At 36.8% G+C, this 23,387-nt stretch overlaps 1 protein-coding gene across 3 annotated transcripts in view; it reads right to left on the bottom strand.

Annotated features, from left to right (window-relative positions):
* NME7 (NME/NM23 family member 7) overlaps positions 1-23,387 on the bottom strand; it is a 218,374-nt gene that overhangs the window by 127,696 nt on the left and 67,291 nt on the right. For all 3 annotated transcript variants that reach the window (XM_050784788.1, XM_050784797.1, XM_050784787.1), the window contains exon 7: positions 18,191-18,296. In XM_050784788.1, coding sequence (XP_050640745.1) covers positions 18,191-18,296 — 106 coding nt within the window. The remainder of the gene's footprint in view (positions 1-18,190; positions 18,297-23,387) is intronic.

Genomic DNA, 23,387 nt, shown 5'->3' with positions numbered 1-23,387 from the left:
AGTTTGTACTAATTTACATTCCTACCAGCAGTGTATAGGTGTTCCCTTTTCACCACATCTATGCCAACATCTATTATTTTTTGACTTTTTAATAAGGGCTATTTTTGCAGGAGTAAGGCAGTATCTCATTGTACTTTTAATTTGCATATTCCTGATGATTAGTGATGTTTAGCATTTTTCATATGCTTCTTTACCATTTTTATATCCTCTTTTGAGAAATGTCTATTCATGTTATTTGCCCACGTTTTGATGGGATTTTTTTTCTTGTTGATGTGCTTGAGTTCATTGTAGAGTCTAGATATTAGTCCTTTGTTAGATGCATAGTTTGCAAATATTTTCTCCCACTCTGTGGGTTGTTTATTTATTCTGATGGTTATTGCTTTTAATGTACAGAAGTTTCTTTTATTTAATTAGGTCCCATTTATTTATTTTTATTTTAGTTGCATTTGCTTTTGGGGTCCTACTCATGAATTATTTGCTTAAGCCAAAGTCCAGAATAGTTTTTCCTAGGTTATCTTCTAGAATTTTTATAGTTTCATGTCTTAGATTTACATTTTTGAACCATCTTGAGATGATTTCTGTATAAGGTAAGGGATAAGCATCCAGTTTCATTCTTCTACATGTGGTTATCCAGTTTTCCCAGCATTATTTATTAAATAAAGTGTCCTTTTCTTCAACGTGTTTCTCTATGTTTTGTCGAAGATCAGTTGGTTTTAAGTATTTGGCTTTATTTCTGGGTTCTCTATTCTGTTCCAATGGTCTATGTGCCTACTTTCATACCAGCACTATGATGTTTTTGTAACTACAGCCTTGTGGCATAATTTAACATCTGGTAATGTGATGCCTCCACATCTGTTGTTTGTTTATTTGCTTTTGCATAGGATTGCTTTGGCTATTCAGGTTCTTTTTCTGCTTTCATATGAATTTTAGAATTGTTTTTTCTAATTCTGTGAAAAATGATGTTGGTATTTTGATAGGAATTGCACTGAATCAGTGGATTGCTTTGGGTAGTATGGTCATTTTCATGATACTGATTCTTCCAATCCACGAGCATGGGATGTGTTTCCATTTGTTTGTGTCATCTGTGATTTCTATCAGCAGTGTTTTCTAGTTCTCCTTGTAGAGGTCTTTTACTTCCTTGGTTAAATATATTCCTAGGTCATTTATTTTTTTCCAGCTGTTGTGAAAAGGACTGAGTTTTTGATTTGATTCTCAGCGTGGTCATTGCTGGTGTATAACACTGCTACTGATTTGTGTATATTGATTTTGTGACCTGAGACTACGGAATTCATTTATCAAATCCAGGAGTCTTTTGGAGGAGTACTTAGGGTTTTCTAGGAATACAATCATATCACTCATGAACAGCAATAGCTTAATGTCCTCTTTTTCAATTTGGATGCCCTTTGTTTCTTATTCTTGCCTGATCGCTTTGGTTAGGACTTCCAGCACTATGCTGAATAGAAGTGGTGAAAGTGGCATCCTTGTCTTGTTCCAGTTCTCAAGGGGAATACTTTCAACTTTTCCCCATTTATTATGATGTTAGCTATGGGTCTGTCATATATGGCTTTTATTAGTTTTAGGTAAAGTCCCTTTTATACCTGTTTGTTGAGATTTTTTATACAGGGATGCTGGATTTTATGAAATGCTTTTTCTTCATCTATTCAGATGATCATACAGTTTTTCTTTTTAATTCCTGTTATCAGATGTATCCTATTTATTGACTTGCATATTTTAAACCATCCCTGAAGTGAAACTTGGTCATGGTATATTATCTTTTTGATGTGCTGCTTGAATTAGCTAGTATTTTGTTCAGGATTTTTGCATCTATGTTCATTAGGGATATTGGTCTGTAGTCTTCTTTTTTTCTTATGTCCTTTCCTGGTTGTGGTATCAGAGTGATACTGGCTTCATAGAATGAGTTAGGGAGGATCCCTCCTTCTTAATCTTTTGGAATAGTTTCAGTAGGATTGGTCCCAGTTCTTCTCTGAATGTCTGGTAGGATTCAGTTGTGAATCCATCCAGCCCTGAGCCTTTTTTTTTTCCTTGGCAATTGTTTTGATTAGTGATTCAATCTCACTGCTTGTTCTTGGTCTGTTCAGGGTTTCTATTTCTTCCTGACTTAATCTAGGAGTGTTTATGTTTCCTGGAATTTATCCTTTTCCTCTAGATTTTTTAGTTTGTGGGCATAGAGGTGTTCACAGTGGTCTCAGATGATCTTTTGTATTTCTGTGGGGTTGGTTGTAATGTCTCCAGTTTCATTTCTAATTGAACTTACTTTAACCTCTCCTGGTTAATCTAGCTAATGGTCTATCAACTTTATCTTTCTGAAAAACCAACTTTTTGTGTCATTGGTCTTTGGTATTTTTGTTGTTGTTGTTGCTGTTGTTTCAAATTCATTTAGATCTGCTCTGATCTTTGTTGTTTCTTTTCTCTTGCTAGCTTTGGGTTTAGTTTGTTCTTTCTCTAGTTCCTTGAGGTATGATGTTAGGCTATCAACTTATCATCTTGCAGAATTTTTAATGTGGGTATTTAGCACCATAAATTTTCCTTTTAGTACTGCTTTTGCTATATTCCAGAGATTTTGATAACTTATGTCAATATTCTCATTCATTTCAAAGAATTTTTAAAATTCCATCTTGATTTCATTGTTAACTCAAAAATCATCCAGGAGCAGATTGTTTAATCTCCATGTATTTGTATAGTTTTGAGGGTTACTTTTGGAGTTGATTTGTAGTTTTTATTCCACTGTGGTCTGAGAAGATACTTGATATAATTTCAATTTTTAAAAATTTATGGACACTTGTTTTGTGGCCTATCATATGGTCTATTGTGGAGAACGTTCTACGTGCTGATTAAAAGAATGTATAATCTGCAGTTATTGGGTAGAATGTTTGGCAAATATTTGTCAGGTCCATTTGTTCTAGAGTGCAATTTAAGTCCATTATTTCTTTGTTGACTTTCTGTCTTGATGATCTGTCTAGTGCTGTCAGTGGACTGTTGCGGTCTCATATTACTATTATGTCATGTCTATCTCATGTCTTAGGTCTAATAGTAATTGTTTTACGAATGTGGGAGCTCCAGTGTTAAGTGTATATAAATTTAGGATTATAATATCTTCTTGTTGGATTGATCCTTTTATCATCATATAATGACCTTCTTTGTCTTTTTTTACTGTTGTTGCTTTAAAATCTGCTTTATCTGATATAGGACTACCTAATCCTGCTCAATTTTGGTTTCCATTTGTATGGAATATCTTTTTCCACTCCTATACCTTGAGTTTATATGAATCTTCACATATTAGGTGAGTCTCTTGAAGACAGTATATATTTGGTTTGTGATTTTTAAAATCCATTCCGCCAATCTGTATCATTTAAGTGGAGCATTTAAGCAATTTATATTCAACGTTAATACTCAGATGTGAGGCACTGTTCCAGTTATACTGTTACTTGTTACCCAGATACTTTGTTTTCTTTATTGTTGTTGTTTTATAGGCCCCATGAGTTTTATGCTTTCAAGAGGTTCTTTTCTGGTCACATAATGGCCTTTTTGTTTTAAGATTTAGAACTCCTTTTAGCATTTTCAATAGGGCTGGTCTAGTAGTAACAAATTCTCTCAGCATTTGTTTGTCTGAAAACGGCTTTAATTCTCCTTCATTTATGAAACTTAGTTTTGTTCTCGATACAAAATTCTTGACTGACAGTTATTCTCTTTAAGAAGGCTATAAGATAGAACTCCAATCCCTTCTGGCTTAAAAGGTTTCTGCTGAGGAAATCTCTTAGTTTCTTAAGCAAACACAATGAAAGAAGACTGAAATGATAATTCAAAACCAGGGATCCATTAACTTTAACATGAACAACACAAAGTAAATAAATGTTGTTCCTTACCTATAATTAGTTCTATTGCTTGTTTCTATTTTAAAAAGACATATAGGTCTGGCACAGTGGCTCATACTTGTAATTCCAACACTTTGAGGGGCCAAGTCAGGAGGACTCTTTGAGTCCAGGAGTTTGCGGCCAGCCTGGGAAACATAGTGAGACCCCATCTCTACAAAAAATAAGAAATCAGCTAGGTGTTGTGGCACCTGTCTGTAGTGCCAGCTGCTCTGCTTGGGAAGCTGAGGTGGAAGGATCACTTGACTGCAGGAGGTTGAAGTTGAGGTTGCAGTGAGCTATGATCAGGTCACTGCACTCAGCCTGGATGACAGAGTAAGACCTTGTCTCAAAAAAAAAAAAAAAAATAATAATAATAATAATACATACACACACACACAGACACACACACACATCTTCTCATTTTTAAAGATAGCCTTTGCACAACATTTTTGTAATAAACGGTGACATTGATTTTTACTTATTCTAACTTTCCAAAGTCATAGTTAAGGAAATTCACAAATTTAGGCATCCTATTACAAGAACACTGTTTCTTTTGTTTTAAATGGCTCTGATTCCCTCAACACTGGCAAGGCTTATATTGCCATTCATAGATAGGCTTAAAAATAGACTAATGCCAGAACATGGGTCACAAAGCATATAATTCTTGCTCATTTTCCGTTGTAAACATATACTATATACACCGAATATGGGCCTCCATTTTCTTCTGCTATTTCCCAGCATGGTTCTATAGATAGGTATAGCTTTGCTATCTAGTGGTTCTCAAAGTGTGGTCCATGCATAAATATCTTTAGTATGACCTGGGAACTTGTTACCAATGCAAATTCTTGGGCTGTAAACCAGATATTCCAAATCAGATACTTTGGAGTTAGGGCCCAGGAATCTATATTTAATCCAAGTGACCCTGATGCACACTAACGTTTCAGAACCATTACTGTGAGTAAGGTCTCTGAGGATAACAAAGCATCACAATAACTACTCCTTTGGACATGGAAAAGGTGATATAGTTTGAAAATTTTTATATTTTAAATTATAAAATATTGAATACATTTTACATTGTAAAATATAAACTATACTTTTATGGTAAAACATATAACAGATATGCTCAGATTAAATAATTTTAAAGTGAACATCTGCGGTTATCATCACCCACATCAAAAGCCCACCCCTAAAGCCCTCTATATATGCCTCCCAATCATGACCCTTTCTCCTCTTAGGGGAGACAACTACCTGAGTTTAGAATAACCTTTTCTTTACAGTTTACCACCTACATATGAATTCTTGAAATATATGGTTGATTTTTGCCTATATTTGAACTTTATGTGATTACAGTAATACAGAATATATGCTTCATGTCTTTCTTGTTTTGCTCAAGTTCATTGCCATGAAATTCATTCATTTTGTTGTGTTTCCTTCTGTTTAACAGAGAAGGAAGAAAATGCAACATTGTAAACAGAATCTCTAGATGGTAGGAGTAAGTGATTTTAAAATAGACATTTGTCTGTATTTCTAAATTTTTCTACTAAGATGAATTCCTGAATAAAACTTAGCATTTCCCACCTCTGTATCAAATAATTTGAGGTGCATGTTTTGAATCACATTAACAGATTAAATAAAAATCTATGATGCAAAGCCAAACCTTGTTTCGTTTAAGAAACTTTCATTTCATATACGAAACTTCATATTCTGATTGAGCCCAATACTTAAATAAGATTTGGCTTAAAGATTTTATGACCTCAAATTCAGGATATTCTGAAGAATAACTTTTAAAAACAGAGAAGAAAGTCTGTGGCACAACCTGTAACCACAATTTCAAGAGTAATTTTTAAGCACGCTAGAGTCATTTTAGTTCTTTCCAATCCACTTAAATTGAAATCCTTAACATTATCCTAAGATTATCCTTCCCTTTGATAACAAGGCTGTTCTTCAATAACCACCATGAAATTGCTCTGGTGAAATAACTGGGATGAGTAACTTACTTCCTATTTTGCACACATAGAAGTCACAGTACGTATATTAAGTGTCAAAAGAGACGTAGTAGATGTTAAGTTGGTGATAGGTTAGAAAAGAACTAATAGCTAAAATAAGTTAGAACTTTGAACCATAGGTTCTCTAGAGTAAGTAAGATATGTGAATATATAGAAAAGCAAAGAAGGGTACCATTTATTAATCCATTCAAAAATCAATTACACTGACCATGTCCCTTCAACATTTTTCATGTCAACTTCTCCCATGTTTTAACTTATTATTTGGAAACCCAAGCTTTTCACAGACCTTTCTGAAAGATACCACCTTTTCTTTAGAAATTTTCTCTCTTTCTTCCTCCTAAGAATCAATTATAATTATGTTGTCAGAATTTCAGCATTTATAATCTGCCATGTAACTTGAATCATCTTTTAAAGTCTTATAAAATGAGATCGTGCTACTTTGGGTTTTCATGTTTTAAAACATATCCTGATAAAGTAACATCATGTGTCCTGAATCCCAGATCACAGATTCATAAAGACTGGCCCAGCTCCTGGGTAGAAGAGAAAAAAAAAGCCTGAAGAGCAGAACCACAGCATGGGAGGAAGAAACTCTTCTCTTCCTTTTGTCATTGTGTAATTACACAGATGCTTAATCTTCAGAGGAAAGGGTTAGGAGGAGACACAGAAAACCAGTACCAGAGGATCCTTCAAAGCAAAGGAGTGGGCACATTCTATCTTTGCTACAAACTCTTTAAGATATGTTTTCCTCAGGTCTAGATCATGTGTAGCTATGCTCAGCATTAGTTATCATGAGTTCTAAAATGACATGGTCCTCTAACAGACAAGTGAATGAAAAATAGGCAAGAGGAGTGGCACTGTCATCAAAATTTTACATAAAGCTTACATTAATGTTGTTCCTCCTAGAAGTCTCTGTGCATACATAGAACCTACTGGGTCAACAAATGAATATTCCAAAGGCATGTGTGTCAGGTTGCCTCAATAACATCATTCTCTAAATGGTGACTCTAAATCTTAAAATAGAAAAAAAAAAAGTGAAAAATAGGAATTATCTAAATTTCTTTTACAAATGTTTACTGAAACAAAACACTGAAATTAAATATTATTCAAAATAAAAAACTGAAAAGGTATAAAGAAATTTAAATAATTAAGCTTATAAGTTATATTTATTGTTTGTGGTATTTATAGTTCTGAAGTTATTAAAGCTTAAAACTGTGCTATGACTTTTGAGAAAACCCCATGTTACATTTTTGCCAGTGCTATTTCTTTCCATGAAACTGGGTTTCATTCCAGTCTCACTAGAGAGAGATCATTCTAAGCACTTTCTAGCAACAGATCAAGATTTACTGTTATTTTCATTAAACAACTGCTGTAAAGAAGTAAACGTGCATTAGAGAAGTTACTTGTGTAAAGCAGAGTGTCCCAATTACTCAACATTTTCCATTACTCCAAAAAATTCTCACCAACCTAAAATCCAGCACAGGGACCTGAGTTACAAGAACAACTGAAAATCAAAAGGTGACTCTTTCCTAACCACCTCCTTGGTTGCTATTGACCTGCCATAGTGAACAAACTAGGAATCTTCAATCACGTATCAACTTTTATAAGGCTTGACTCTGATGATGGCAGATTACCAGAGGAAATGCAAGATGTTCCCTGCCCACAATTTCTCATAAGTGGCTCTTGTACTGGGTGTTTATCAGGTAGACCCAGGGATTCTTTTAAAAATGCATATTCTTAGGCTTTTCTCCAGATATACTGAAAAAAGATTCTAAAATTAGGGTCCATGAATAAGAATTTTAAACAGTCTGCCCAAGTGGTTCTGTTGCACACTAAAGTTTGAGAAGCACTATCTAGCATCTTAGTGTCACAATACTACTGGTTCAGGTTCTAGTCTCACATCCCAACCATGTGAAGGACTTAAGATGCCTTATACCACTTGAGGCAGAATGATACAGTGGTGGCCCAGTGAACCATAATTTCTGGTATTCATGCACTTGTAGAGTCTCCTCCTATACTGACTCTGGACCTGGCCATGTGACTTTCTTTAGCTGTGATGCAAACAGAGACATGATGAGCACTTATTCATTGAGGATTATCTTGGAATGTTACTCTGAGAAGCCAGAAACCATTCAGTAAAGAAGCTCAGGCTATACTACTGAATGATGAGAGGCCACATGGAAAGAGTCTTTTGAGAATGAGATTCAGTCTTGTACCCTCCAGCTCCTGTACAGTTTCCAGACGAATGAAGCCACATGAATGACTTAAGGCATAGCACAGAAGAATCATCAATTGATAACCCACAGAATTGTGAAAAATAATACATCAATTTTTCCCTTGTTCTTTTTAGCCTCTATGTCTTAATGATGAGATAAATCATTGTTTTAAAGAAACTAAGTTTTAGACTGGATATCTGGGGGCAGGGCTAAGACGGTAGACTGGAAGTAGTTCATGTGTGCCACTCCCATGGGGAGAAAACAAAAGTGCTGGTGAACATGGGTTCTGCACGCTGATCATCTGAGAAACCATGATGAGATACATCAAGGCAGCAGGGGAACACAGAGAACAGAGAGGGGCAAAGCTGGGCACCAGTATGTCTGGGCTCAGTGCAGAGCCAGGAGAACCTCTTCAACATGGGAAAGGGTGAGTGAGTGACAGCCCCCAGGGGGACTCACCCTTACCACAGGGATGCATGCAAGACTGACAATGAGAGAATCAACCTGGCCTCCCCACAATGCCCCAACATACTTCCAGATTGAGGCAGCGAGCCACTCAGATGTTTTGCAGAGGAAACTCCCATGTCCCCCCAGGAAGCACATAGATAGTAGATTAGGGCACCTTGGCTATGATAGGGCTTGTCACTCAACTGCAGCCCTAGTCTGAGGGAGCCCCTTGGACCATAACAACCAACAAAAGAAATGCAGACACAAAGGCAGTAATCAGAGGGGCCTCCTGCAAGACCCAGGAGCAGACTGGAATTGAAGCCAGACAACCAAACCCACCCTATACCACAATCAAACCCCCAAGGGCATCAAATAAAAAACAAAAGAAAAACAATCCATCCAGAAGACAGCAACTTCAAAAACTGAAGGAATATCAGCCCACACAAATCAGAAAGAACCAGTACAAGAACTCTTACAATGGAAAAAGCTGGAGTGCCTTCTTTCTTCTAAACAACCACACTAGTTCTTCCAGTTAAAAGTTCTTAACTGGGCTGAGATGGCTGAAATGACAGAAATAGAATTCAGAATGTGGATAGGAATGAAGATCATCAAGATTCAGAAAAATGTTGAAACCCAATCCAAGGAAGCTAAGAATCACAATAAAACAATACAGGAGATGAAAGTCAAAATAGCTCATATAGAAAATAATGCAACCAATCTGACAGAGCTGAAAAACACACTACAAGAATTGCATAATGCAACGGCAGATATTAACAGCAGAATAGATCAAGTGGAGAAAATAATCTCAGAAATTGAAGACTGGCCTTCTGAAATCATACAGTCAGACAGGAAGAAAACAGAACAAAAAGGAATGAACAAAACCTCTGAGAAATATGGAATTATGTAAAAGACCAAATCTATGACTCTCTGGCGTACCCGAAAGAAATGGAAGAAAGAAAACAAGTTGAAAAACATATTTCAGGATATCATCCATGAGAATTTCCTCAACCTAGCTAGAGAGGCCAACACTCAAATTCAGGAAATGCAGAGAACCACCACAAGATACTTCAAGATCACCCCCAAGACACATAATCATCAGATTTTCCAAGTTCAAAACGAAAGAAAAAAATGTTAAAAACGGCTAGAGAGAAAGGACAGGACACTTGAAAAGGGAAGCCCATCAAAATAACTGGACCAATCAGCAGAAACCCTACAAGCCAGAAGAGATTGAGGGCCTATATTCAACATTCTTTAAGAAAAGGAATTCCAACCAAAAATTTCATATCCAGTCAAACTAAGCTTCAAAACCAAAGGAAAAATAAGATGCTTTCAGACAAGAAAATGCTGAGGGAATTCATTAACACTAGACCTGCCTTACAAGACCTCCTGAGAGGAGCACTAGATATGGAAAGGGAAGACCATTACCAGCCACTACAAAACACACTTAAGTACACAGACAAGTGATGCTATGAAGCAACGACACAAAGAAGTCTACATAATTACCAGCTAACAACACAATGACAGGATCAAATTCACAAATATCAATACTAACTTTGAACATAAATGGGCTACATGCCCCGATTAAAAGGCATGGAGTAGGAAGCTGGATAAAGATGCAAGATACATGGTATGCTGTCTTCAGGTGACCCATCTCACATACAATGGCACCCATAGGCTCAAAACAGAAATAGAGACAAATCTACCCAGCAAACGGAAAACAGAAAAAAGCAGGAGTTGCAAGCCTAATTTCAGACCAAACAATCTTTAAGCCAAATACATTTTTAAAGCCGGAGAATGGCATTACATAATGGTAAAGGGTCCAATTCAACAATTTTTTTTTTTTTTTTTTTTGTTAATTATACTTTAAGTTCTAGGGCACATGTGCATAACGTGCAGGTTTGTTACATATGTGTACTTGTGCCATGTTGGTGTGCTGCACCCATCAACTCGTCATTTACATCAGGTATAACTCCCAATGCAATCCCTCCTCTCTTCCCCCTCCCCATAATAGGCCCCGGTGTGTGATGTTCCCCTTCCCGAGTCCAATTGATCTCATTATTCAGTTCCCACCTATGAGTGAGAACATGCAGTGTTTGGTTTTCTGTTCTTGCGATAGTTTGCTGAGAATGATGGTTTCCAGCTGCATCCATGTCCCTAGAAAGGACATAAACTCATCCTTTTTTATGGCTGCATAGTATTCTATGGTGTATATGTGCCACATTTTCTTAATCCAGTCTGTCACTGATGGACATTTGGGTTGATTCCAAGTCTTTGCTATTGTGAATAGTGCCGCAATGAACATATGTGTGCATGTGTCTTTATAGCAGCATGATTTATAATCCTTTGGGTATATATCCAGTAATGGGATGGTTGGCTCATATGGAACTTCTAGTTCTAGATCCTTGAGGAATTGCCATACTGTTTTCCATAATGGTTGAACTAGTTTACAATCCCACCGACACTGTAAAAGTGTTCCTATTTCTCCACATCCTCTCCAGCACCTGTTGTTTCCTGACTTTTTAATGATTGCCATTCTAACTGGTGTGAGATGGTATCTCATTGTGGTTTTGATTTGCATTTCTCTGATGGCCAGTGATGATGAGCATTTTTTCATATGTCTGTTGGCTGTATGCATGTCTTCTTTTGAGAAATGTCTGTTCATACCCTTTGCCCACTTTTTGATGGGGTTGTACATTTTTTTCTTGTAAATTTGTTTGAGTTCTTTGTAGGTTCTGGATATTAGCCCTTTGTCAGATGAGTAGATTGCAAAAATTTTCTCCCATTCTACAGGTTGCCTGTTCACTCTGATGGTAGTTTCTTTTGCTGTGCAGAAGCTCTTTAGTTTCATTAGATCCCATTTGTCAATCTTGGCTTTTGTTGCCATTGCTTTTGGTGTTTTAGACATGGAGTTCTTGCCCATGCCTATGTCCTGAATGGTATTACCTAGGTTTTCTTCTAGGGTTTTTATGGTATTAGGTCTAACATTTAAGTCTCTAATCCATCTTGAATTAATTTTCGTATAAGAAGTAAGGAAAGGATCCAGTTTCAGCTTTCTACTTATGGCAAGCCAATTTTCGCAGCACCATTTATTAAATAGAGAATCCTTTCCCCATTTCTTGTTTTTCTCAGCTTTGTCAAAGATCAGATGGCTGTAGATGTGTGGTATTATTTCTGAGGACTCTGTTCTGTTCCATTGGTCTACATCTCTGTTTTGGTGCCAGTACCATGCTGTTTTGGTTACTGTAGCCTTGTAGTATAGTTTGAAGTCAGGTAGCGTGATGCCTCCAGCTTTGTTCTTTCGGCTTAGGATTGTCTTGGCAATGCAGGCTCTTTTTTGGTTCCATATGAACTTTAAAGCAGTTTTTTCCAATTCTGTGAAGAAACTCATTGGTAGCTTGATGGGGATGGCATTGAATCTGTAAATTACCTTGGGCAGTATGGCCATTTTCACGATATTGATTCTTCCTATCCATGAGCATAGTATGTTCTTCCATTTGTTCATGTCCTCTTTTATTTCACTGAGCAGTGGTTTATAGTTCTCCTTGAAGAGATCCTTTACATCCCTTGTAACTTGGATTCCTAGGTATTTTATTCTCTTTGAAGCAATTGTGAATGGAAGTTCATTCCTGATTTGGCTCTCTGTTTGTCTGTTATTGGAGTATAAGAATGCTTGTGATTTTTGCTCATTAATTTTGTATCCTGAGACTTTGCTGAAGTTGCTTATCAGCTTAAGGAGATTTTGGGCTGAGACAATGGGGTTTTCTAAATATACAATCATGTCATCTGCAAACAGGGACAATTTGACTTCTTCTTTTCCTAACTGAATACCCTTGATTTCTTTCTCTTGCCTGATTGCCCTAGCCAGAACTTCCAACACTATGTTGCATAGGAGTGGTGAGAGAGGGCATCCCTGTCTTGTGCCAGTTTTCAAAGGGAATGCTTCCAGTTTTTGCCCATTCAGTATGATATTGGCTGTGGATTTCTCATAAATAGCTCTTATTATTTTGAGATACGTTCCATTAATACCGAATTTATTGAGAGTTTTTAGCATGAAGGGCTGTTGTATTTTGTCAAAGGCCTTTTCTGCATCTATTGAGATAATCATGTGGTTTTTGTCTTTGGTTCTGTTTATATGCTGGATTACGTTTTTTGATTTGCATATGTTGAACCAGCCTTGCATCCCAGGGATGAAGCCCGCTTGATCATGGTGGATAAGTTTTTTGATGTGCTGATGGATGTGGTTTGCCAGTATTTTATTGAGGATTTTTGCATCGATGTTCATCAGAGATATTGGTCTAAAATTCTCTTTTTTTGTTGTGTCTCTGACAGGCTTTGGTATCAGGATGATGTTGGCCTCATAAAATGAGTTAGGGAGGATTCCCTCTTTTTCTATTGATTGGAATAGTTTCAGAAGGAATGGTACCAGCTCTTTCTTGTACCTCTGGTAAACTTCGGCTGTGAATCCATCTGGTCCTGGACTTTTTTTGGTTGGTAGGCTGTTAATTATTGCCTCAATTTCAGAGCCTGTTATTGGTCTATTCAGGGATTCAACTTCTTCCTGGTTTAGTCTTGGGAGAGTGTAAGTGTCCAGGAAATTATCCATTTCTTCTAGATTTTCTAGTTTATTTGCGTAGAGGTGTTTATAGTATTCTCTGATGGTAGTTTGTATTTCTGTGGGGTCGGTGGTGATATCCCCTTTATCATTTTTTACCACGTCTATTTGATTCTTCTCTCTTTTCTTCTTTATTAGTCTTGCTAGTGGCCTATCAATTTTGTTGATCTTTTCAAAAAACAAGTTCCTGGATTCATTGCTTTTTTTGGAGGGTTTTTTGTGTCTCTATCTCCTCCTTCAGTTCTGCTCTGATCTTAGTTATTTCTTGCCTTCTGCTAGCTTTTGAATGTGTTTGCTCGTGCTTCTCTAGTTCTTTTAATTGTGATGTTAGAGTGTCAATTTTAGATCTTTCCTGCTTTCTCTTGTGGGCATTTAGTGCTATAAATTTCCCTCTACACACTGCTTTAAATGTGTCCCAGAGATTCCGGTATGTTGTATCTTTGTTCTCATTGGTTTCAAAGAACATCTTTATTTCTGCCTTCATTTCGTTATGTACCCAGTAGTCATTCAGGAGCAGGTTGTTCAGTTTCCATGTAGTTGAGCGGTTTTGATTGAGTTTCTTAGTCCTGAGTTCTAGTTTGATTGCACTGTGGTCTGAGAGACAGTTTGTTATAATTTCTGTTCTTGTACATTTGCTGAGGAGTACGTTACTTCCAATTATGTGGTCAATTTTGGAATAAGTGCGATGTGGTGCTGAGAAGAATGCATATTCTGTTGATTTGGGGTGGAGAGTTCTGTAGATGTCTATTACGTCCGCTTGGTGCAGATATGAGTTCAATTCCTGGATATCCTTGTTAACTTTCTGTCTCGTTGATCTGTCTAATGTTGACAGTGGGTTGTTAGAGTCTCCCATTATTATTGTATGGGAGTCTAAGTCTCTTTGTAAATCTCTAAGGACTTGCTTTATGAATCTGGGTGCTCCTGTATTGGGTGCATATATATTTAGGATAGTTAGCTCTTCCTGTTGAATTGATCCCTTTACCATTATGTAATGGCCTTCTTTGTCTCCTTTGATCTTTGATCAGAGATTAGGATTGCAACCCCTGCTTTTGTTTTGTTCTCCATTTGCTTGGTAGATCTTCCTCCATCCCTTTATTTTGAGCCCATGTGTGTCTCTGCATGTGAGGTGGGTCTCCTGAGTACAGCAAACTGATGGGTCTTGACTCTTTATCCAGTTTGCCAGTCTGTGTCTTTTAATTGGACCATTTAGTCCATTTACATTTAAGGTTAATATTGTTATGTGTGAACTTGATCCTGTCATTATGATATTAACTGGTTATTTTCCTCGTTAGTTGATGCAGTTTCTTCCTATCATCGATGGTCTTTACATTTTGGCATGTTTTTGCAATGGCTGGTACTGGTTTTTCCTTTCCATGTTTAGTGCTTCCTTCAGGGTCTCTTGTAAGTAGGGCCTGGTGGTGACAAAATCTCTCAGCATTTGCTTATCTATAAAGGATTTTATTTCTCCTTCACTTATGAAACTTAGTTTGGCTGGATATGAAATTCTGGGTTGAAAATTCTTTTCTTTAAGAATGTTGACTATTGGCCCCCACTCTCTTCTGGCTTATAGAGTTTCTGCCGAGAGATCTGCTGTTAGTCTGATGGGCTTCCCTTTGTGGGTAACCTGACCTTTCTTTCTGGCTGCCCTTAACAGTTTTTTTGTTCATTTCAACTTTGGTGAATCTGACAATTATGTGTCTTGGAGTTGTTCTTCTCAAGGAGTATCTTTGTGGCGTTCTCTGTATTTCCTGAATTTGAATGTTGGCTTGCCTTACTAGGTTGGGAAAGTTCTCCTGGATGATATCCTGCAGAGTGTTTTCCAACTTGGTTCCATTTTCCCCTTCACTTTCAGGCACCCCAATCAGACGTAGATTTGGTCTTTTCACATAATCCCATACTTCTTGAAGGCTTTGTTCATTTTTTTCCTCTTTTTTCTTTAGACTTCTCTTCTTGCTTCATTTCATTCATTTGATCCTCAATCACTGATACTCTTTCTTCCAGTTGTTCGAGTCGGTTACTGAAGCTTGTGCATTTGTCACATATTTCTCATGTCATGGATTTTATTTCTGTCAGGTCGTTTGTGGCCTTCTCTGCATTGATTATTCTAGTTATACATTCTTCCATTCTTTTTTCAAGATTTTTAGTTTCTTTGCGCTGGTTACGTAGTTCCTTCTTTAGCTCTGAGAAGTTTGATGGACTGAAGCCTTCTTCTCTCAACTCGTCAAAGTCATTCTCCATCCAGCTTTGATCCGCTGCTGGCAATGAGCTGCGTTTCTTTGGAGGGGGAGATGCGCTCTTATTTTTTTAATTTCCAGCATTTCTGCCCTGCTTTTTCCCCATCTTTGTCGTTTTATCTGCCTTTGGTCTTTGATGATGGTGACGTACTGATGGGGTTTTGGTGTAGGTGTCCTTCCTGTTTGATAGTTTTCCTTCTAACAGTCAGGACCCTCAGCTGTAGGTCTGTTGGAGATTGCTTGAGGTCCACTCCAGACCCTGTTTGCCTGGGTATCAGCAGCAGAAGCTGCAGAAGATAGAATATTGCTGAACAGCGAGTCTACCTGTCTGATTCTTGCTTTGGAAGCTTCATCTCAGGGGTGTACCCCGCCGTGTGAGGTGCCCCTAGTGGGGGATGTCTCCCAGTTAGGCTACTCAGGGGTCAGGGACCCACTTGAGCAGGCAGTCTGTCCATTCTCAGATCTCAACTTCCATGTTGGGAGATCCACTGCTCTCTTCAAAGCTGTCAGACAGGGTCGTTTGCGTCTGCAGAGGTTTCTGCTGCTTTTTTTTTGTTTGTTTAGCTGTGCCCTGTCCCCAGAGGTGGAGTCTACAGAGACAGGCAGGCCTCCTTGAGCTGCTGTGGGCTCCACCCAGTTCGAGCTTCCCAGCGGCTTTGTTTACCTACTTAAGCCTCAGCAATGGCGGGCGCCCCTCCCCCAGCCTTGCTGCTGCCTTGCCCTTAGGTAGCAGACTGCTGTGCTAGCAATGAGGGAGGCTCCACAGGCGTGGGACCCTCCTGGCCAGGTGTGGGATATAATCTCCTGGTGTGCCGTTTGCTAAGACCCTTGGTGAAGTGCAGTATTGGGGTAGGAGTTACCCGATTTTCCAGGTGTTGTGTGTCTCAGTTCCCCTGCCTAGGAAAAGGGATTCCCTTCCCCCTTGCGCTTCCCAGGTGAGGCGATGCCTCGCCCTGCTTCAGTTCTCGCTGGTCGGGCTGCAGCAGCTGACCAGCACCGATTGTCTGGCACTCCCTAGTGAGATGATCCCGGTACCTCAGCTGAAAATGCAGAAATCACCCGTCTTCTGTGTCGCTCGCACTGGGAGCTGGAGACTGGAGCTGTTCCTATTCAGCCATCTTGCTCCATCCCCCTCATCAATTCTTAAATCCTAAAAATTTAGGATTCAACTATCCTAAATCTATATGCACCCAATACAGGTGCACCCAGATTCATAAAACAAGTTCTTAGTTCTCCGTAAGTGTGTGTTACCCATGCTGCATGTTAGTTCCTTATAATTATGGTCCTAAGGATTTACAATATACTAAAATACTTCCTAAATAATTAAAGAAGTATTAATTATGCAGCAAGATCTCTAAGGCTCATATCCCTCCAACAAGTAATTCTATTTCTAGGAAGCTGGCCAGAGGAAAAGATTAGAGATATCATCAAATATTTATGTATAAAGATATTCTTCAAAGTTTTAATTTTAATATGAAAACATTGAAAACAACCTAAGTATCCAAATACCATACTACATTTATACAATTGCTGTTAAATATTACATAATCTATTAAAATATTAATGAGGACTTAACAGCAGCCAGATATGCTCACAAAAATTGTATTTAAACAACAGCCCATAGACCTACATCTCAATCATTACATTCATGTGTATCAGTGTACACACATGCACATACAAATGCAGAAAAAAAGGATTTAGAGGAAATGCATCAAAATATTAACTATGACTATCTTCAGGTGATGGGAATTCAGTAATTTTTTACTCCGCTTTTAATGGTTTTTTATTTTCCAATTTTTCTACTACATACATGGATTACTTTGATACTTAGAAGACATAAAATTTTTAAATCCATTCACTTTTGTATATTATTTAGTATATTTTAGTTTTTTAAGGGTGATCTTTTTAACCATATACCATCTTACTTCCAAAAAGATTTGAGATACTTAACAAAAATATATACACCAGACTAAAATAAATCAAATAAAGAAATTGAGACAAAAATAAGAAAAGAACTTGCAAACTATCTCTCTCTATATATGTATATATGCAAACATGTATTTACATACATATGTCAAAGAACTGTTTCAGATACAAAGAACTGAGGGAAATTTCTCTAGCTTTCTCAGGAAGGGTATATTGGAGGTATGGCAGATGTTGTTTTAATTTGTACAACAGGAGTGCTATTGGCTGGGCACAGTGGCTCATGCCTGTAATCCCAGCATTTTGGGAGCCAAGGTGCATGGATCATCTGAGGTCAGGAGTTCAAGAACAGCCTTACCAACATGGTGAAACCTTGTCTCTACTAAAAATAGAAAACTTAGCCCGTTATGGTGGTATATGCCTGTAGTCCCAGCAACTCGGGAGGCTTAGGTTCAGTAACTCAATATCATGCCACTGCACTCCAGCTTTGACAACAGAACGAGACTCTGTCTCAAAAAAAAAAAAAAAAAAAAAAAAAAAGGAGTGCTAATTAGGTAAATTAAGTGAATCACAGTTGGTGATTGGAAAGAGAGGAGGTAGACTAAAAGTTAATTAACCAAGACCTGCAACAGTATGACTGAGCCTGAGCATGATCGGCAACTCAAAGAACACCTCCTAAAAATGCACAAAGAAAAAGACAAATAGAGATTTAGACAGATTTTCCCTTATATTTTGTCACCTTTATTCAAGTGCCTTCAAAGAAAAAAAATGGAAATACTAAAAGTATACTTAAATTTCTATACATAAAGTACATCAAGAAAATAAACATTGCTCTCCTATTAAAAAAATGTATTGAATATAGTGTACTCAGCATAGCACTTACCTTCACTGACAGCATGGGGTTTAACAATGCAACAGGTACAATTGGTAAATTTAGCAGTGTTTGCCGGCCCACAACCTCCACTTGAAGGAAAAAACAACTCCATTTCCTAAAAACAGAGAGAAATGATTTTGACAAATGTGATCTCTTAGCTGGAACTTACAAGATATTTCTGTGGGGGAGGAGGATCATGCAATTACTTTTAGAGTTTCATACAAATTTTTTGTTTCAGATTTTCTAAAAATGAGTTTTACAAAGACACAGTGATTAGATTAACCCTGTTTCAAGACTTATAACCGGAAGAGCATATAAAGAATTATCAATCAAAGCAATGAGAATATGCGTCATTTTGTTCCAGGAATATAGTGGACAAAGACTTAATAAATTTTGAATATTGGAAATACCATTATAAAGTTCTTATTCTCCCCAAAGCATTAGTTAATTAGACACAAATTTAATTTTAAATTTTTCATTAAAATATGTAAAATAAAACTTAAAACTAGGATATTTTATAGGAAGAGAGATTAATATCAGGAATCTGAGAACTACAGCTACTTAAAACTAACTATAGGCCTAGTATGAAATAAAATCAAATGATCCATGTTTTATAAACAGATTTAGGCTGTGTTATTCGCGGTGGATGTGGTTCACTAAAATGACAACCCAACAATTTGAATTAGCCATAAAGATGGTAATACTAATCAGTTCTTTTAATTACTTAGATGCTTTTCTGCCCCTAAGCTTTCACTGCTATTATTTCTACTATTCCCTATAAAACCCTCTGACTCAAGTTCCAAAGAACCTTACCAATGTGTAAAGAGCCACCTCAAATACCACTTACCACTAGGAGGCATTTCCTGATGCCTCCTGTCAGCAACCTTTACTCCCCCAAAGTTATGGTTATTTGGGTACTTGCCTTCCATCAAATTATAAATTTGAAAAAACGGGAACTAAGTTGCATAGCTCTGTAGGACCCATAGCACCTTAAACAATGCCTGGCTCAATGCAAATAGCCCTTGGTATATATAAGGGATTGGTACTCAAATCCCTGTGTGTACTCAAATCCATGCATGCTCAAGTCCGCAGTCAGCCCTGTGGAACCTGCTTATAGGAAAAGTCAAATCTATGTAGATGCGAGTTTCACATCCTGCAAATACTGTATTTTCAATTCTTCCATTGAAAAAAATTCACATATAAGTAGACCCGTGCAGTTCAAACCTGTGTTGTTTATGGGTTAACTGTATTTATTTTTCATTAAATTTAAAATGAAAAGATTATAGAATGTGTTAATATGCCACATTGATGAGCATTTTTTTAAACACAAGGACAATGAGGAATTATTCAAATAGTAGTGTATATACTTGAGCATTTCCAGTGGTAAGACATTAGAATAAAAAGTGTTCTATTCCTAAGATATCAAGTGCCTTTCTATCATATTGCTGCCATTATGTATTATTATTTTTAATGAATAACAACAGCAACTACCCCTTTTAGTCCTATACCAGATGCTTTGATTGCATGGTCCGAGAGAACCTTTATAGTACAGATAAAAATTCAAATACCTACAGGGACCTGGCAGATGATCAATGAAGGAATGAAGAAGAAGTGGTGTGACAAGAGAACATGACAGAGTAGCAAACTGGAAAGGACATGCCCTTTTGAGAGTTCCCATTGGTCTCTTCCCTTCACAACAAAACTCAAAAGAAATGTCTTTCTTTTCCATTTTTGCTTCCTCTCCTACAGTCTCTTTTAAACCCATAACCAATTAGGTTTTCATTCCACCAAAGCTGCTCATTAAAATCCCTTACTGCCTCCATGTTGCTAAGTCCAGTGGTTAATTACTCTCAGCCCTCACCTTACCTTACCAAACAGTATTTGACAGAGTTTGTCACATCCTACACTATGGAATGTTTTCATTACTTGCCTTTCTTCCTACCTCACTGGCTACTCCTTCTCAGTCTCCTTCGATGGTTTTCTCCTATCTAGCTGACCTCTATGTGTTGGAGAGTGCCAGGGCTTAGTTCATCTTCATTACTTGTTCACTAGCAGTTTCTCAATGAATGTTTGGGAATGACCGAAATTCAGCAGCTAATAAATTCTGCATGTGCTAAACAAAATAAATGTATCCAGTGTATAAATGAGAAAAATAAGACTCAGAAAGCTTAAGTAACAAGCCCTTACAAGTTAGCAAGTGGCAAAGCCAGGATTCAAATCCAAGTGACTGTAGTTCCAAAAACCCTGTATTTTTTCTATTATCTGTCTTTCCAAAGTGAAAAGCAGTGCTAAATTGTTCTATCTCTAGTTTAACAAATTATTTAACAATTAGCTGACCAATTATTTTTGTCTTAACTTTCCTTTAATTCCTTTTCTCACTCAATTTCTAAAAATAAAAATGCCAGCTTTCCAAGTACCCAGATTTTCAAGTACCATATTTACCTATGCTGAATAAATATTTATTTATAAAACATAAAGATTTTACATAAATACATCTTCTTAGTGAAACATGAATAAGAGCGCTTTTACTAAGTCATTGTTGTGGCAATTAATTCAAAGTCTTTATACAACAAATAAAGTCACAAAAATAATATCTGTGTTCCTTTGGGATTTGAGGGGCTAAAATATTTTGTATAAAATCTGTTCTTCCAAAGATTCTTGCTATTATCCTTGTGCCTTTACATTTTCCTAAATTCCCTAGTAGGAAAGAATAAATATTTATAGCTTTACAAAAAACTAAAAATTCAGACTCAATTTGAAAGCTTTAGGTATATAATTTTTTAATTTTTTAAACAAATTATAAAATATAGAGTTGTACTTCTTCATAAAGTTTCACCCTGATAGGATTTCCTGGTAATTTCACTAAAACATTTGTAATTAATCTGTACTAATAATTTTATTATAATAACAAAAGTATGGCTAAATGGTAGTCAGTTCAAAGTTTCTCCAAAACTTTTTACTTGTAACAGTAATTTAAAATGGATATCATTTCTGTAAATATTCCAAATTAAAACAGTATAGATCAATGGAACATAACAGAGGCCTCAGAAGTAACGACACACATCTCCAACCATCTGATCTTTAACAAACCTGACACAAACAAGCAATGGTGAAAGGATTCCCTATTTAATAAATGGTGTTGAGAAAACTGGCTAGCCATATGCAGAAAACAGAAACTGGACCCCTTCCTTTCATCTTATCCAAAAATTAACTCAAGATGGATAAAGACGTAAACATAAGACCTAAAACCATAAAAACTCTAGAAGAAAACCTCAGCAATACCATTCAGGATATAGGCATAGGCAAAAACCTCTTGACTAAAACAACAAAAGCAACGGCAACAAAAGCCAAAATTGACAAATGGGATCCAATTAAACTAAAAAGCTTCTGCATAGCAAAAGAGAAATTATCATCAGAGTGAACAGGCAACCTATATTTGGGAGAAAATTTTTGCTATCTATTCATCTGACAAAGGGCTACTATCCAGAATCTACAAGGAACTTAAACAAATTTACATGAAAAAAACAAACAGCCCCATCAAAAAGTGGGCAAAGTATATGAACAGACACTTCTCAAAAGAAGACATTTATGCAGCCAACAAACATATGAGGAAAAAAGCTCATCACTGGTCATTAGAGAAATGCAAATCAAAACCACAATGAGATACCATCTCATGCCAGTTAGAATGACGATCATTAAAAAGTCAGGAAACAACAGATGCTGGAGAGGATGTGAAGAAATAGAAATGCTTTTACACTGTTGGTGGGAGTGTAAATTAGTTCAACCTTTGTGGAAGACAGTGTGGTAATTCCTCAAAGATCTAGAACCAGAAATAGCATTTGACCCAGCAATCCCATTTCTGGATATACACCCAAAGGATTGTAAACCATTCTATTATAAAGACACATACACACATATGTTTATTTCAGCACTATTCACAATAGCAAAGACTTGGAGGGAACCAAGCCAAATGCCCATCAATGATAGACTGAATTAAGAAAATGTGGCACATATATACCATGGAATACTATGCAGCCATAAAAACGGATGAGTTCATGTCCTTTGCATGGACACGGATGAAGCTGGAAACCATCATTCTCAGCAAACTAACACAGGAACACAAAACCAAACACTGTATGTTCTCACTCATAAGTGGGAGTTGAACAATGAGAACACAAGGAGGGAAACATTACACACCAGGGCATGTTGTGGGGTGGGGGCTAAGGGAGGGATAGCATTGGGAGAAATACCTAATGTAGATGATGGGTTGATGTGTGCAGCAAACCACCATGACAAGTGTATACCTACGTAACAAACCTGTGCGTTCTGCACACGTATCCCAGAACTTAAAGTATAATAATAATAAAAAAAAAGAAATAGACACAGCCACCTCAACCTTCGGCAACCACAACCTTGATCAATCAGCAGACGGCAACATCAAAGTAAGATCAGCAAAAAGATTATGACTTGCTGAAGGCTCAGATGATTGTTAGCATGCATTTTTCAGCAATGAAGTATTTTTAATTGATATGTTCATAGTTTTTTTTTTAGACATAATGCTATTGCACTTAGTAGCCTACAGTATAAACATAACATTTATATACCAGGAAACCAAAAAATTCATGGGACTCCCTATATAGCCATATTCACTCCATTGTGGTGGTCTGAACCAAATCCACATTATCTCTGAGGTATGCTTATAGATGAATAGAACAGAACAAACTGCTGAAATTGACCCAGCAATATATATATATATTCAATACATTTTCAACAAAGGTGCAAAAGCAATTAATTAAAGAAATAAAGTATTTTTAGCATAATGCTGGAAGTATAGCTATGTAAAGAATAACAAATTGTGATCATACCTTGTACCAAACATAAAAATTAACTCAAAATGGATCATAGAATTAAGTATAAAAACTAAAACTATAAAACTTCTAGAATCAAATAAAGAATGAAATATTTGTGACCTTAGGTGTGGGAACAGTTCCTTAGACTTAACACCTAAAGCATAATACATTAAAGAACAACTGATACTGGACTTCATCAGAAGTAAAAATTGCTCATACGAAGATATTGTTAAAGAGAATGAAAATGCAAACCACATACTATGAGAAAATACTTGCAAATCATATATCTGGATAAAGAATTTGTATGCATAATATAAAGAACTCTGAGCTGAGTGTTAAAAGACAAATAAAAATTA

This window comes from Macaca thibetana, chromosome 1 (assembly GCF_024542745.1).
Source record: "Macaca thibetana thibetana isolate TM-01 chromosome 1, ASM2454274v1, whole genome shotgun sequence".
NCBI lineage: Eukaryota > Metazoa > Chordata > Mammalia > Primates > Cercopithecidae > Macaca > Macaca thibetana.
This window is presented reverse-complemented; position numbering and strand designations above follow the sequence as displayed.